Genomic DNA, 15,656 nt, shown 5'->3' with positions numbered 1-15,656 from the left:
CACTTGCCCAACTACCCAAGGATGATATCACTAAAGTAATTAAATTTGAAAAGAAGTTCAGTATTGAACTGGACGACAAGGAAAGCATAGGCGCTAAACTAAATGGTCCCAGAACTAAGCATTCAGTACCAATGGGTAGTTTTCCAAGCACCTTCCAATTGGAGATCTATTTAGACAGGAATTTTCGGAATGAGCGATTTGACTGTCGCATTATTCAAAGCACTGTCATCCTCTGAGGTTAAATCCTCACTGGTCCTTGAATGGATGCAAAATCGTTACTACAGGGTCCGGTACTCGAATTTAGTTTGGAAAATTACTTTTATTCAATTCAAATGAAAAAATTTGTCAAAATAATACATAATTAAGAACCAATTTACTTTTTTTCGATATGACCAACTTTGGCCTTGAGACGGTACAGGAACGAATTGCACTCGCGGACAATGGTTTTTTTCAGCGCTTCGAGACTGCTGAAACGTTTAGTTCAGACGTTGCTCTTCAAAATCACCCCGCGTCTGGTGAATTTGAGAGCCATTATGTGGACGTTATGAAGTTCGGAACGTAATTTTTTAACCATTCTTGGTGCACTCGAGCTTTGAGAGACGGTGCCGAGTCTCGTTGAAACGTCCATGGTCTGCCACCGAAATGTTTGTCTACCTACGTCTTCAAAGCAACCTCCAGAATTCTTTCCCGATAATATTTCGCATTTACCTTGACGCCAGGCTCGATGAAACCGCTGGAGAGCGCCCATCTGCGGTTACAGTGGCTCGAACCATTACCTGCGGCGGGTGCTGCCTCGTGGTAGCCAATCAAATTGACTCAAATTCTCGTATGAAAGGTCGGTCGAATAAACCCTATCGTTTTGGAGTTAACGAATTACACAATTTGAAAAATTTTCTCGTCAGAAAACACAATGCTCGAAAATTGACCGATTTCGGCCAAGCGAAACAACTCCTTCAATCCCTCAAGTCTGACTTATTTCTGCTTTGGTGTGAGATCATGCGCTTTTGGATTTTGTAAGGCTTGACTTGGAGATCCTTTTTCAGTATGCGGCGGATGCTACGGTCGTATATTTGCAGTTCTTTCGGCATTTGATTTGCAATTTGTCGGGGATTTCGCTCAAGTCGTTTCTTCACTTTTTGAACCATTTCACGTTATGTTGCAGTCTTTTGGTGACCACATAACGTTTCGCTATGCTACCAGTATCATTGTAACGAGTAATGGTGCGATAGACAAAAACTTCGAGCTCATGAACAATAGCTGGTTGTGATTTTCCAACTAAATAGGATGCAATCACACTATTACGTTTGAAATCCATTAGTGATTTCCTTTTTTCGCGTTTTCTTTCGGCAAAATGCTTCTGCGCGTTTGTAAAAACTGGTCTGGGCGGTCATTTAGCCAACTAATGTGCATCAGCTGCGCGAGCGGTCTGAAGTTAGTTACACTGCGATTGCCGAGCACTGTAATAGGGCAAAGGGAGGTTAACTGGCACCAAACTATGAGGATACGCCAGGCGAAATCCTTACTGGGGGATACAATTAATAGGCTTATGAAATTCATAACCCTCTCTAAGGATAAACTGAGAATGCTCCCGGACATTTTCACAGGCCACTACAGATTACTTAGTCATCTGCTCTTGTGGTTTGCGTAATCAATCCTCGGAGGTACTGTGATGAGTAGAGGGCACAAAAGGCCATGAGGTCGAAGTGGAAACCTCAAATCAAATCTATCTAATTTTTATTGGCCCCTATTATGAGTTACATTCGATCTTCGATATTCGCTGGTTGTCGAAGATCGAAAATCGAATGTTAATTTGGTATTATGAGCGGTGCGACCCTATCGAAATTTTCGTTGTTTACAGAATTTAGAGTCGAATGCAATTTTGCTTTCGATCGTGTAGCGTATTGTGGGAAAACTTGTTAAAGTGTAAGTTGTTTGCGATTATTTATGGTTTTATAGTAACCAAATAATAAATATATACTAATTTTGTTAATTTTATGCAGGTCGAAAGCCGTGAGTACCAAACAACAATTAGAAAGGCGAATCAATAATTCGCAAAAGGAATTTGCACCAAAGTTAAAGCAGCAAAAAAATGGGAGGAATTTACAACGAAGCTGAATTGCTTGGGACCACCAGTGAGAACGGCAAAAAATGGATTAAGCTTAATGTTTTTTTTTTGTGATGTTTATAGAAATACGTTTTAATTTTCCCTTGGTAGGTATGGGCTGAAATACGTAGAGGAACTGAAATACATATTTTTTTCGAATGACGAATAATTGAATAAAGAAAATTTATAACAAAAATAAAACAGAAAATGTGGCGTAAAGGTTTCTATTTAATACTTTTTAGATTTTTCTATAATATTCTCAAAATTTCATTTCTTATGTTTTCTACTTCTCCGTTATTTGACTCCACTTCAATATCTTCAGCATCATCGTACACAGTGGGTTGAGCAAGTCCTAGCATACCTTCATTACCAATACTCAATTGGTACGATCCCTGAGCACAAAATCGCAGAACTGTGACTAGCTTTAACATATTTGGAATGGATTTGGCTCGGGTGCACTGCTGCAACTGGTTTCCTGTACCGGACAGTAGGTTCATAAACGCCTCTTTATATAATCTAAAGTTCTATAAAAATCTGTAAGGAAATTTCTGTAATATTAAGAACGTCAACACATTTTGAAAATTCTAAACTTACTCAGTGGAAGCCATTTCTAGGGAGTTGGATGCGCCCCTCAACTGCTTTCTACTTCTAGCTAGTTCACTAATATTTCATCGTCCGATGAATCGTCGAACCACAATTCCGTTGTACTCATTTTCACAAAACATTCTTTTTTTAACTTTTAAAAATGTTGTTAGCAAAGAAATTCAACACAATCGGTTTTTCTTTTATTTTGATTTGCTGTATCAGCTGAGAAAAATTATCTATTGTAAATGCGTCGAGCGATCGAAATTAACAATAGTCCTATTCTTCAACGAATGAGCACAATAATACCAAATGAAAATTCGTGCGATCGAATGTTGCTCATAATAAGGGCCATTGTTTATAATTAAATATGTATTCTTACGTACGATGAATCCGTGTCAAACTACAACTAAGGGTATTTGCATTCAGCTTTATTTTGAGAATAGAACATGCTCATGTATGCTTACTTTGGAGTTCGTGAACGAGAAGTTGAGTAATTGCTGTTGATCACTATGTGGCCGTGAAATACTCTTAGTTGGCAACCTGACACAACATACATTGCAGCATACCCTCCCTGGATCACAAGTGTTTTGCTCCAATAAATTGTGAAAAACTGTGTTTATTGATATAAAGAGAGGTAGATAGCTGTCGTGAGATTGTTCTTTAGTCGTGTTGTAACCATTCATATTTCCTTAAAGTCTGATAATATCCGAATTCTTCTTAATTGAGTTTCGTTAGTTTTTTGACGCTTAATCGCATAATCAAAGTTTCCTCTTACCAAAATTTTGCTTACCAACGCAATCAGAGTTAAATCAGTTGGCATACCTTAATGTAATGATTAGTTAAAAACAAAATTAGGCGGAATAAAACATATATTTTTGTATGTAAAAATTAATTCGAATTTAAATTAAACATCGTTCTTGTATTCAACCAATCTGTGTAATACGAACATACATATACTCAATAATTAAATGTGATGGAGTTCTCTGGTGTAATTTCGAGCTATGGCTTTTTATAAAGCATGTCTTTATCAGGAACAATATAAGTATCATTTTTTTTTGTATGCTATTTGCATTTTTTATATCGTTTTAAAACTACTTCTTTTTGTTCCGCTTACGCTTTTTGTCAGTAGCATGAATACCCTTCTTTCGTGTTATGCAAACGCGACAAAACCAGTCCTCGTTATCTTTTGGCGCAATGGATATTCCCACACATATCCTGAAATGTGCGATAGAAATATATTAATTGATATCTACAAAACATACAGCACATACCAATGGTACCATGCATCGCAACCGTCACAGCCAATCATAGGAGAACCATCATCTACTTTGCCACATGCCGGGCAGATCCACACACGATTACCCTCAGCATCCTTATAATTAATGTTATTCAACAACTTTTCTACTGATATCGATTTTACTTTATTTACTTACAATATAAGATGATGGACGGCTTGTTTCTGAAATTAACGGCACTGGACTTTGAGACTCGGTAGAGGACAATGATCGTGTTGTACCAGCAATTGTATTTGCCAACAACCCTCCATCTGCTTTACTACTGAATCCTAAGTGTTCTTGAGCCGTCGCAGACTGTAATAGTTGCTGCGGAAGTAAGACGGAACTGGCAGATATTGTTCCACCAGATGACCATGGACTAGGTGGAGGTACAATGGAACGTATGGTCGGATTAATTGGTGAAATTACTGTGCTGACATTAATCTCGGTAAGAGGGTCTAAAGTGTTATTAGGATTACTACCACTGGGAGGTATTGAGTCGAGTTGATTAGAATTTAATAAGGATGTTGTTACAGTTTCAGCTGTTGGAAAAAAAAGTAATTAAAAGTGACTTTACAAATTTAGAGGTAATACTAACAAATATTAAACTTTTGCTTCGGCGGTCGAGTAACAAGTGGTGAAATTCTTGCCAATTCCGGCGATGGCTCCCTCTTTTTACCAAGCTCTTTTGAAGCAACAGTAGTTGCACTAGACAAATTCCTTTGTACAGTGTCATTAAACTGAGAAGGTGATGGTACGCTACCAAGTTTAAGAGTTAATTTAGGTACGAATGATGTCGCTGAACTTGCTACACTTGTTGTCGGCGTTAAATTTGGCAAAGTACTTCCTATGGAAAAAATGGTATTTGGTTTCTCAACTCTGCAGATATCAGAAGCATCAATAACCGGAGTTATAGCCGCTTGCTCAACGGCATCAGTGAGTAGCTAAATAAGATTTTTTTTATATCTATTAATACATCACAATCTTATTATTATTATTATTTATTAATCATTAAAACTAAATTACAAAATTAATATCAAAGCACTAGTTACCAGGGCTTTTATCTACGTAACAGTTTCAATAAATATTATACTTATAATATCACGAATTTCCACTTTATTATTAAAAAAAAAAAAAAGTATCAGCGAACGGGCAGTACGAAACTATAAAACTAATATGGAATTGAAATTGAGCACTTAATTAATATATTTTTTGTAGCTAGCTGTAATATAGCTCGAATAAAACACTTTCCTTAAATTTATTTATTACGTTTATATTATTTTATTAAAATAATTGGTAAACTGAAATATTACTCATTTCTAGGAGCAATTCCGCAACAACGTGGATTATATTCAGTCATGGACCCCTAATAAATTTTTTTCCAATTTTTACTTTCCTATGAGAGCGAAATATTTTTTGCGTTGTTAGTAAATTATTTCCCAATTTTTATTTTTCATGTTGTCTTATAAAACATGTAAGTGGTTTTTATTATTTACCAACGAATATTTTTCACATTGCTTCAAAAAGATTAACAACATTTTTTTAACTAACGGCATCAACAATTTGGTCGAGAGATGGCGAGAGGTTGTAAGTAGCAACAGCGAATATATAATCGATTCAGTTATTGAAATAATTATTGGTTTAAATAAAAGTATTCGGTAAAACGCTACGAACTTATTCCCCAACCTAATATTATAAACGTTTAGTGCGTCGTCTGGACTATACAGCAGATGCCATAGAACCTCTCATTAAGCTCTTGAAGCTTCTGACACGTTGGAAATCGGTTGTAGGAGTTAATTTTCCGCCCAATGGAAGTAGGTTGAGGGGCTACTTTTTTTTCTAATGTCCCCAAACATCTAACAGCGCCCGATAGGAAGTAGGTTGTGGCGGATAATTCGCTTTCAATGCCACTAAGCCTTCGTGGCAGTTAATTCGCTATTGCCGAACCGCAATTTGCCCAATATATTATTCGGTTGATGTTCTCGTCTCCGTCCGTCAGAGAATTACAGTCGTCAGTTCAGTCCAAAAGGGTATTTTGGGAAAATTTGTGTTGCACCCACATATCGACCTTCTTCTTGAGACCATCACTGACTGTTGAAACCACCAAATAACTTTGCAATATTTCCAGCGTTCACTGTCAATATATATATAATCGACGCTTACGCCTTTTTTGGGTGTTAGCTTAGCTCTTCCTCCCATTTGTGGTCTGCGGCTTAATGTTGTTTCACAAATGGAGGGACCTACAGTTTTTTAATGAGGAGCTTTTTCATGGCACAAATACATTCGGAGGTTTGTCATTGTCTGTGACGCTCCAACCCATTCGGCTACGGTGGCCGTTGCCAAAATAACATATAAGTATAAAAAAAACGCTATATAGTCCACCCTCATTCCAAGTATTTGTACAGTTAAGGTTGATGTGAAAGCCATATATTTTGGTTTTTCGCAGTGAAACAATGAGTTTTGTAAGCAAATTTCTGGTTCGTGGGCCACCTATCCTGCCTAATAATATGAATTCACATGAACAAATTAAATCAATGTAAAAAATAGTTTACCCTTACCCTAACGTTTAATAAGGCAACGCAAAAACTCAAAATTTTAAAGTAATCCTTATCAAGAACGTCATCCAGTAACTGTTGCTAAGCTAACAACTAATATTAATAATTCTTATTCACTGGTTTATATACAATAACATATTATGTACAGTATTGTTTTAATAGGAATATACAAAAATTCTGTGAAGAGCGATTGGTATTTGCATAAAAAATTATTTATTATTAAGCAAATTGCGTACCTGTTTATATTTTTTCTTCTTTTCTTTTTTTAATTTTTTTAACAAATCTTTATTCATCAGTCGTTGCTCTTCACCGCCTAGCAAAGCTTCCTTCAATTTGTCTTTATATACCGTGTCATTTTTAAGCAGAAATTTCTCTGGGCATTCTACACGTTCTTTATTCTTTGACTTCTTATCCTTTTTCTTTTTTACCTTATCGTCTTTAAGTTTTTTTAACCTCTTATGCTCTTTTTTCTTTTTGTGAAGTTCTGTATTCGTACATAAAATTCCATTTCCATCTATATTTGCTGACAATGAATTTTCAAATGTTTTTGGAGGCGGAAAATCTTTCTTGAGTAAAGCGAAAGGTGTCGCTACTGTCGCTGTTAAACTAGTTGAAGGTATAGTTTTTGAAGAATACGCTGATCCAGTTGATATTAACGGTATTAAATCGGCCCCACCTGCCAATTTACCGACTCCCCCTTTTTCAGCGTTAAAAAGCTCAATTGAAGATAAGTCCGCTGTTGGATTTGGATAAATGTCTTTAGTGCTTTTCGAGTATTTAGTGGCCTTTTTTGATTTTTTCGGATCCTGCGAATTAAAATTTAGATCGCTTATTGAATCTTTCGCAGTGTCATTACACACTGGCAAAAATAAGTCCTCCACATGGGGAAAATTTAATGGAGGAGTTGTTAACTGATGTTGGTTTTGATTTAACTTTTTGGAAAGTAGTTCACTCGAAGTATTAAACACCGATCGTAGTGGATACTCGACGGAGTCGTCAGAGAGTTCAATTGGGTCATCATTATTTAGTATACGTACAGAAGCAGAAGATGCTGCTAAAGTTTTATTAGGTGATGCATTTTGAAAATATATGTCGCCGACCAAAGATGAGTTTTCAGTTTTTGGTTTAGGAGATTTAATACTATTTCTTTCATTTGATTTCTGACCTTCGCCTGGGTTCAACGACGAATGCATATCAGGTGTGCTCCAGTTATCAAAATTCTTTAATATCCTATCACCGATTGCAGATGGTTGCTGAGGTTTAAAAATATTTGGACTATCTCTTTCAAGTTTTGTGATACTGGCTTTAGACTCATGCGACATTAGTTTCATTGATTCTGGCACAAAAGGAGTAACATTGCAGTAGCTACGTTCTCCGCTTGGTTGCGACAGAAGCAAATCTAGTGATTTTCTGGTGCTTTCTGACTCTATGGAATGCAAGGTTAAATTCGTTTGATAAATAAAACAATATAAATTCAATTAGAAATTAAAAGGTTGTTTTGCAATAAGTCCTACTTCCATTTTGAAATAGACATACTCTTATTTGCTGAACTCAAAAGATACACTTACCTGCATTTGTTACTTTATCGACGCAGTGATGCTTAAAACTCGGAATAGGTAAATGAAATGCTGCTGGCAAACGTGGAAAGAGTAAATTTTGTGCAGTAGTGGGTATCAAACCAGGCCCCGTTGGGAAGGGGCAAAGCTTAAGCAAACTAGGTACTCTTCCTATTCCAGACGTAGGCATAAACATATTTGGATGCAAACCGGAAATTAAACTTGAATTAGTTTGATTGGCCGGAGGCATCTGGTGAGCTGATCGCTTTTTGCTAGTAGGCGATTTGTATGTAGGTGCAAGTTTAGCAGGAATTACTTTACCAACTTCTTTATCCGTTTCCATCAAGGTTTCATTAAACGCTTCTAGCGGTTGTAAAACAGTATCCATGCGCATTAGTTTCTTATTTATAGTGTTAACTTCTTCCTTTGTTGGAACTCCAGCTTCTTCTTTTAATATGTTTTTTTCACTCGTCGACATATTCAAGGGTTGATTTTTCACTTTATTTTTTTTGCGCTCTTTTCGGTATTCTTTGACATTTGTGGACAAATTTCTGGGAACTATGCCTTCTACATGTGGTAAATTTAGAATATTATCCTCTTTTCTAGTGCAGGGTTTCATTCTGTTAGGCATAAAATTCGCAGTTTCTAAATTCCCAAGCGGAAATGGATATGCGTATTTGGCAGATTTTAGCCTTTTAATTTTCTTTAACTGCGCCATTTGACTTGGGTTATTAGGTGATACCACCGCTTGTTTCAGCGAATTTTTGCTTCCTGGCTTACGACCTCGCTTTTTAGGTTTATTAACTTCGTCAAGCTGCGGTGGTGAATTATTCAATACACAAGGCATCATAACCTCTGAGAAGCTACTACTATTAATATTGCTTGCCAAATCTATAGCACTACCATGATCGCGGTTAATAGGCATGTTTGGAGATTTTTCCAATCCCTCAGGAGAAACCGAATTCGTATCGCCAGACGTCAAGCGATTCAATAATGTTGGAGATGGCGTTATAGTGGTTCCGCAAGGCAAATTGATAAATTGGCCCTCATTCCCACCATAAATTTGGGCCGAAGCCATGCAATTCGTATTTGGAGATAATGGTTTTTGAGGTTTCTGCTTAGAAATTTTCTTAAAGATATTTAGTTTATTTTTATCTAGTTCTGCTGACAATTTCATTCCTGGAAATGCTTTCTTATCATGACCCAGAGACACATTTACAGGTATTTGCACATTATCAAGAAAGCCATCATGGATGAGATTGGAAACAGCATCAAAACGGTTATCTTTCATCAAAGTTTTCGGAAGGGCCACTGATGAGATAAGTGCCAATTCTGGTTTTGATATACAAGTTTGAGCTGTGGAATTTGTAACTAGTGGCGGAGGTAAACATTCTTTCATAGATGGAGTAGCACTGTTGCTTTTAGTAGTCGATAATAAAGGTAAACATAGCTTATTTTCATCCAGCTTTGCTAAGCCCTCTGGCTTATTTGACTGGACGTTGTTTTTGTGTCTATTCAATATTTTTTTCTGATACTTTGACTGTTTTTTAAGAAACTTTTCCATTTTTAGCCGCTGAAAAATGGCGTCACAATAGTCAGGTGCGGAGTCCATTCCTGTCTTAAGCATTTTTTGTAAGATTTTCTTATTTCTCCGTTGGGTTTTTTCGGAACTATGCATGCCGGCTGAAATCACGCCAGATTCAGAAGCTTGAAGATCTGGGCGATTAAATTTGGCTGCCAAAGGATTTGACAGGTTTTGTGTATTCTTCTTTTTAGCCTTTTTAAGCAATTTTGATGCAAGTGTCGGCGCTTGTAAGGTATGTTGGGTTAAATGATTTGGCACAGCCTTCTTTGGTGCAGTTGGGTTCACTACCTCGGATGCTGCAACATTTTTATTAACAAGGGGGTACTTTGTTAGGAATGTGTTGCTATTAGAGACACCGGGAATTGGTGGTTTACCAACATTGATGGGTACTTTTGTAGGCTGGGAGGAAAACGAGACGCCGATACTACTCAGATCTATAGAAGCACTTGTACTATTATTACGGGGTTTATGTTCTATTATCAGATTTTCATCGGCAACGGGAGCCGGAGGTGGAGAAGGTGGAGGTGGAGGCGTAGCATCTAAACCAAGTAGTTTTTCTGCAACTGAATGAAGTTAACAACATATACAGTAAAAAAAACATATACGTAAACGTACCGATAAATTTTGGAACTATTGTATCGGGAAGTTTTCCTTCAATAGCAGGAGATATAAAGCCACCTGTGGTCATAACGACACTGCTAATTTCTCTAGTGGGACGTCCTTCCTCGTCATATGAATGACATGAACTTATTGTTGTCTTCAAGCAGATTGGCGAGGGCTCAGAAGGCACACTCTCTTTAAGCTCACCAAGCCGTTTTATTGAACCAGAAGCAGTTGCTACCGTATACCCACAGCCAGTTAGATACTGATCAGGTTTAGTGTAAACTTTTTGATTAATGTCCGTAATTGTTCCAGCATTTTCCCAATATTTATCGTGACGATAGGAAAATGAAGAGTATGATTGCATATAATGTGCAGATAGCAGACTGCCAGAATCTGAAGGTAACATGGGTGGAAGATATTCATATATATGCACCGGGCGAGTAAGAACTTCTGTACTTCCAGGTTTTAAAAAATTCAAATTTGTGTTTTTATGGGCTGGAAATTTTGGAATTTCTACAGCTAAAGACACTGGCTGAACACAATTAACATAATCTAATAACTCGTGCACATTAATATTTAAATTGTTTAATGCGAGATATATGTCACTAAAATTTGCTTCAGTCCGATTATCTGAAAAATAAATACGCAATCTGATAAATCACAATACAAAAACTTTTTTTATGTTTTAGAAGCACATAAAATAAGCCACAATTTTACACACACAGTCTATTATAATTTCCTCTTCTCTTAATATTTTTCTATAGCAGCCTGTTCCAACGATACGGAATGATTCGGGGTTTTCCCGATCAAGGGCTGCCTAAATTGACTGAACCTCATCCCTCCTCTATCGTAATTATAGCAGCTCCGAGTAGGAGCGTTAGTCTTCTCCTAATACTGCTTTTAAGGGGTCAGTCTACTTTGGAGACTCGAAAAAAAGGCTATATTCGTGATTTTTTTTTTGAGAAAACTATAAATGATAGTAATATAAAATTTGTTTGATTTATTAAATAAAGTCTTAAAATTCAGAAATAAATTTTTTTTTATTCAATTTTATAGTATTTTTAGTAAAAAAATAGCAGTGAAGCGTAACGTCTCAAACATGGGTTGGTGAGGCAGCTCCATCAGAACTCAAGAACGGCTTGTCTGAAACAAAAAAATCAAAATGTTTCAGATTCAGTAAGATACTGGCTACAAAATGACCCTCGGATATTAGGTTTTAATGAAGACAAAAAAAATGGCTGATAAAAATGGAAAATTTTTGATAGAACGGTTTTTTTTTTCGCATATTTAAAAAAAATATATAGTAAAAATTTAAAATTTCAAAACCCCCGAGCGTCAATTTGGTGCAAATTATGTCTAGAATAGGTGATCCAAATTTTATGAAAATCGGTTGATTAGTTTTTGAGATACAGTGGAGCTAGATTTTGAAAACGTTGTTTTCAGAAAAACGCGTTTAAAGTTTTTAAAAGTGAAAAAGTATGGAAAAATTTTACCTAAACTTAGTCTGCGATGCCTGCACCGTAAAGGAGGCCTTCTTCTTGCTCAAAATCATCAATTTCTTCAAGTCTTGCTTGCTTTCTTTTTGTTCTGGCCTCTTTTGAACAATCAGAACTGCGCCGGTTCGCAACTTTAATACGCGCGTCATCGCGATTTTCTGCGAAAATAATGGCGGTCGGACCGATTTTGACGCCCATCGTCTCCATTATTTTTAAAATGGGACGAAATCCTTCATTAAAAATACACGCCGAAACTTTGCAGGCAATTTCAACTATTTTTTTGCCATTGAACTTGTGTTTCGGCGCTATGTTCCACACACAGTTGTTGTAGCACTCGTTGCTATTTTGAGTATGGCCACCTAAACATCGTTCCAGCAGATCGGTTTTCGTAAGATCCTCGTAAATCGGCTTGAGCACTTCTTGGACTTCTGAAGAAAGAGCAGGAGGATGTCTGTATACTGTTTTGAGTGCCTTCGCCTTGAGATACTTGCACCACTCGATTAAAAGGCTGAAGGTTCATCGATGCACGCTATACGCGCAGGTAGACGAAATAAGGTACTGATGTTCAGGTAAAAAAAAAATAGTTAGAGTGCTCGGATTTTCTTAAAATTTTTACACAATATTTCTGGATATATATACTTTCAAATTATGCAAAAAAAAAAAAATGAAAAATTTTAAAGTGACAAAGTAGACTAACCCCTTAAGGCTGGCATTGAGCCCCACCCTGTACTCGAAGTTTATTTCTGCTGCGTTTGCATTAGGAGGGCATGGAGTGGACCACGCGGTTTGTACAGATTACCATCACGCTCACCTAGCCGCAACGGCTTCTAATTTGCATGATGCGCCGTTACCCTTCGCTACTGAAAAGCTTCAGCTGCCTCGTGAGACACGCGTACCTTTGGCTCAATTATATTCTGGATATTGTACCAGGATGAAATCCTGTTTATCCAGAATTGACCCCGACACACTCAATATATGTCCGGCATGGGAAGGTACTCCGCATGGTACCCTCTTAAAACCACTAATCTAATACCCCTCTCCCTTTGGACACAGCTCGTTGAAATAGCAGGTTTGCTGGGCCTACCTACAGAAGACGAACTGCCACAACAATAATAAAAATGATAACATTGATAATAATAATAATAATGATAACAGTAATGACAACAATAATAATAACAATTTTTTTTGCAGCTGTCGCTGCAGTACATACTGTACATACCAGCTTGCATAGACTCCTTGAAACCGATTGCGGATTACTTCAGAGTGGCGATCAAATTTTCTGTTTTTTCATCGGAAGTATATTTTCCCCAAACCGCTTTCACACATTTCCTCGCTGCTTACAATATCCACCAGATATTCACAATACGCCGTTAACAATGTCAGCCTTGAAGTGCAACGGAGATTCTGGCTTCTTTCAAAGTACTATAGGGTGGGCCATATAAAATTTGCTTTTTGAATCGGCTATAAAAAAAAACTAATCAATATTTTTTCAAACTTTTTTTTTATTTTAGAGATTGAACATTGTCATTTATGAATGAAAAATAATATCGTTCAAATGACTGCCACGACTGGCTTTACAGTAGGCCATTCGATCAACCCAATTTTTAAGCACATTTTCGATTGTTTGGGCTCCAATTGCATGAATGGCAACTTCGATTTCGTGTTTTAAAACATTCGTCTCTGGATGGTTCTAATATCATTTGTCCTTAATGGCCCCCACAAAAAATAATCCAACGGGCTTAAATCACAGCTCCGAGGTGGCCAATTGGTATCGGAATTTCGGCTGATTATTCGGTTTTCAAAAACGGTAGCCAAAAGTTCGAGTGTAACTTTGGCAGTGAGACAAGTTGCACCGTCCTGTTGAAACCAAATGTCGTCCATGTCATCCTCTTCAATTTTTGAAAACAACTCGTTGAGCATGTCATGGTAACGCTCGTCATTTACTGTAACCGCGGCTCCTCGCTCATTTTCGAAAAAAATGGCCCGATGATGCCGCCAGACCAAAAACCACACCAAACAGTGACTCGTTGTGGCTGCATTTGCTTCTCTACAGTAACGTGTAGATTTTCTGAGCCCCAAATCCGACAATTTTGCTTATTGACGTAGCCACCGATGTGAAATGGAATTTTTTTTTCTAATTTCTCACAGTTTGAGTAGAAGACTCACCACTTTGGAAATAGTTTTCAATATTTCCCAATTTCGTTCAAGCGTATAGTGTCCCATTTCGTAAATGTCAAACCTTTAAGTAAATTATGAACACATTTGACATGTCATTTGTGTTACCATTCTCAAAAAAATATGTGGTTCAAAAGGCAAACGCTATATGGCCCACCCTGTACTTAGGACTAGGTAGGCCATTGGGTAGTAAAGTAATCTCTCGACGAACAAAACTAAAACTGTATAAGGCTCCCATCATGACCGTCCGAACGGGATGGCGAGTATCGTACACAATGAGACAATAAGCTGTATGAGTTTTACGACAACATAGATACAGCGTAGCGAATAAAGATCCAGCGGCTTCGTTGGCTTGGCCATACTGTCCGAATAGAAACAAAGCGTATTTGTATTTGCCGCCGCCGTAGCCGAATGGGTTGGTGCGTGAATACCTTTCGGAATTCACATAGAGAACGTAGGTTCGAATCTCGGTGAAACCCCAAAATTAAGAAAAATATTTTTCTAATAGCTGTCGCCCCTCGGCAGGCAGTGGCAAACCTCCGACTGTATTTCTGCCATGAAAAGGCTCATCATAAAAAATATCTGCCGTTCGGAGTCGGCTTAAAACCGTAGGTCCCTCCATTTGTGGAACAACATCAAGATGCACACCACAAATAGGAGAGGGAGCTCGGCCAAATACCCAAAAAGGGTGTACGCGCCAATTATATATGTATATATATTTGAACAGGTTACCATACCAATTTCTTGTGGGATGCTCTTCTTAGTTAAGAGTATTAGCTCCGTTTTCTCTGTGGCCAATTTGAGGCCACGTGTTACATGTGTTTGTAAGATAATGAGTTATACCAGTTTAATGAGGTGTAACCGTACTCGCTAGCGGCGAATCTTACTCGAGAACTTTTTTGTTGCTTTCACATGCAAATTTTTTGTCAAGTTAATTGAGTATAGAGATAGCGAGCAGAGAAGTTTCGAATATAAGGCGCTTTAATGTTCCAAAAGTCGGGACCGAGAATTCAATCTTGTGCCGCTTCGGATGAGACGGCTGTACATCAAAAGCCGTCTGGGGTTTGATAAACGAGTTTGCGATCTCGCAAGTAATTCCTTATGATGTGATGTAAATATCCCGCAATTCGGAACTCATACATATATTATATATATCATATGTTGAAAGCGTTTCTCACATGTAAAGTGGCATGCAGCACTATGCTTCTGGATTGAATGCTGCCCTGTTGCGCTGCTCCTATGTTGGTTTTGTCGGTTTCAATTGTTGTAGACTCTTTGCGACTAAAGTCATACTCTCTTGTGGATAGTCCTTCAGAATTATCAGCGGCCAGTCGAGGTTTAATCAGTCTGTAGTCGCATTTTTGCGATTTCCTTGAGGACTTCTATAGGTACTATACTCGGTCCTGGTCCGTTATTGTTATTAAGTGTGATGGCAGCTGAAAGTTCTTCTCTGGTGAATAGTGGGGGCTCTTGGCCACGTTTTTGATCTTAAGTGCCTTTTTCGACTCCGTGGCTTGAAAAATGCTCTTTTACGATATAATCCATCGTGCTCGAAATAAATTCCCGTGTAGATACTCTTGCACCCAGTTTTTTCTCACAATCCCGTATCCCGGTCTCGAGAGGTCCTTGTTTACCTCTTCTCGGTGTTTCTCGGAGTCGGCAATGCTTCACTGCAGGCTTGTTTAATGCAAAACGTTTCTGTTCTCACCACTTCTGCGCCGCT

General features: G+C 37.7%; 1 protein-coding gene across 5 annotated transcripts in view; it reads right to left on the bottom strand.

The window, feature by feature from the left end:
* Positions 1-3,540: 3,540 nt before the first annotated feature.
* Positions 3,541-15,656, bottom strand: part of LOC128869589 (transcription initiation factor TFIID subunit 3-like) — a 37,142-nt gene continuing 25,026 nt past the window's right edge. For 3 of the 5 annotated variants that reach the window (XM_054112154.1, XM_054112153.1, XM_054112155.1), the window contains exons 4-10: positions 10,275-10,892; positions 8,087-10,222; positions 6,755-7,944; positions 4,562-4,907; positions 4,123-4,505; positions 3,961-4,061; positions 3,541-3,904 (exon numbers count right to left, since the gene is read on the bottom strand). In XM_054112154.1, the coding sequence (XP_053968129.1) occupies positions 3,781-3,904; positions 3,961-4,061; positions 4,123-4,505; positions 4,562-4,907; positions 6,755-7,944; positions 8,087-10,222; positions 10,275-10,892 (4,898 nt within the window). In that variant the 3' untranslated portion in view covers positions 3,541-3,780. Of the gene's footprint in view, positions 3,905-3,960; positions 4,062-4,122; positions 4,506-4,561; positions 4,908-6,754; positions 7,945-8,086; positions 10,223-10,274; positions 10,893-15,656 lie in introns of those variants that run through there. The other 2 variants (XM_054112156.1, XM_054112157.1) reach the window with 2 other exon arrangements.

The sequence above is a fragment of the Anastrepha ludens genome, chromosome X, assembly GCF_028408465.1.
Source record: "Anastrepha ludens isolate Willacy chromosome X, idAnaLude1.1, whole genome shotgun sequence".
NCBI classification, from domain to species: Eukaryota; Metazoa; Arthropoda; class Insecta; order Diptera; family Tephritidae; genus Anastrepha; species Anastrepha ludens.
Note: the sequence above shows the minus strand (reverse complement) of the source record. Positions and strands in the feature narration are given on the sequence as shown.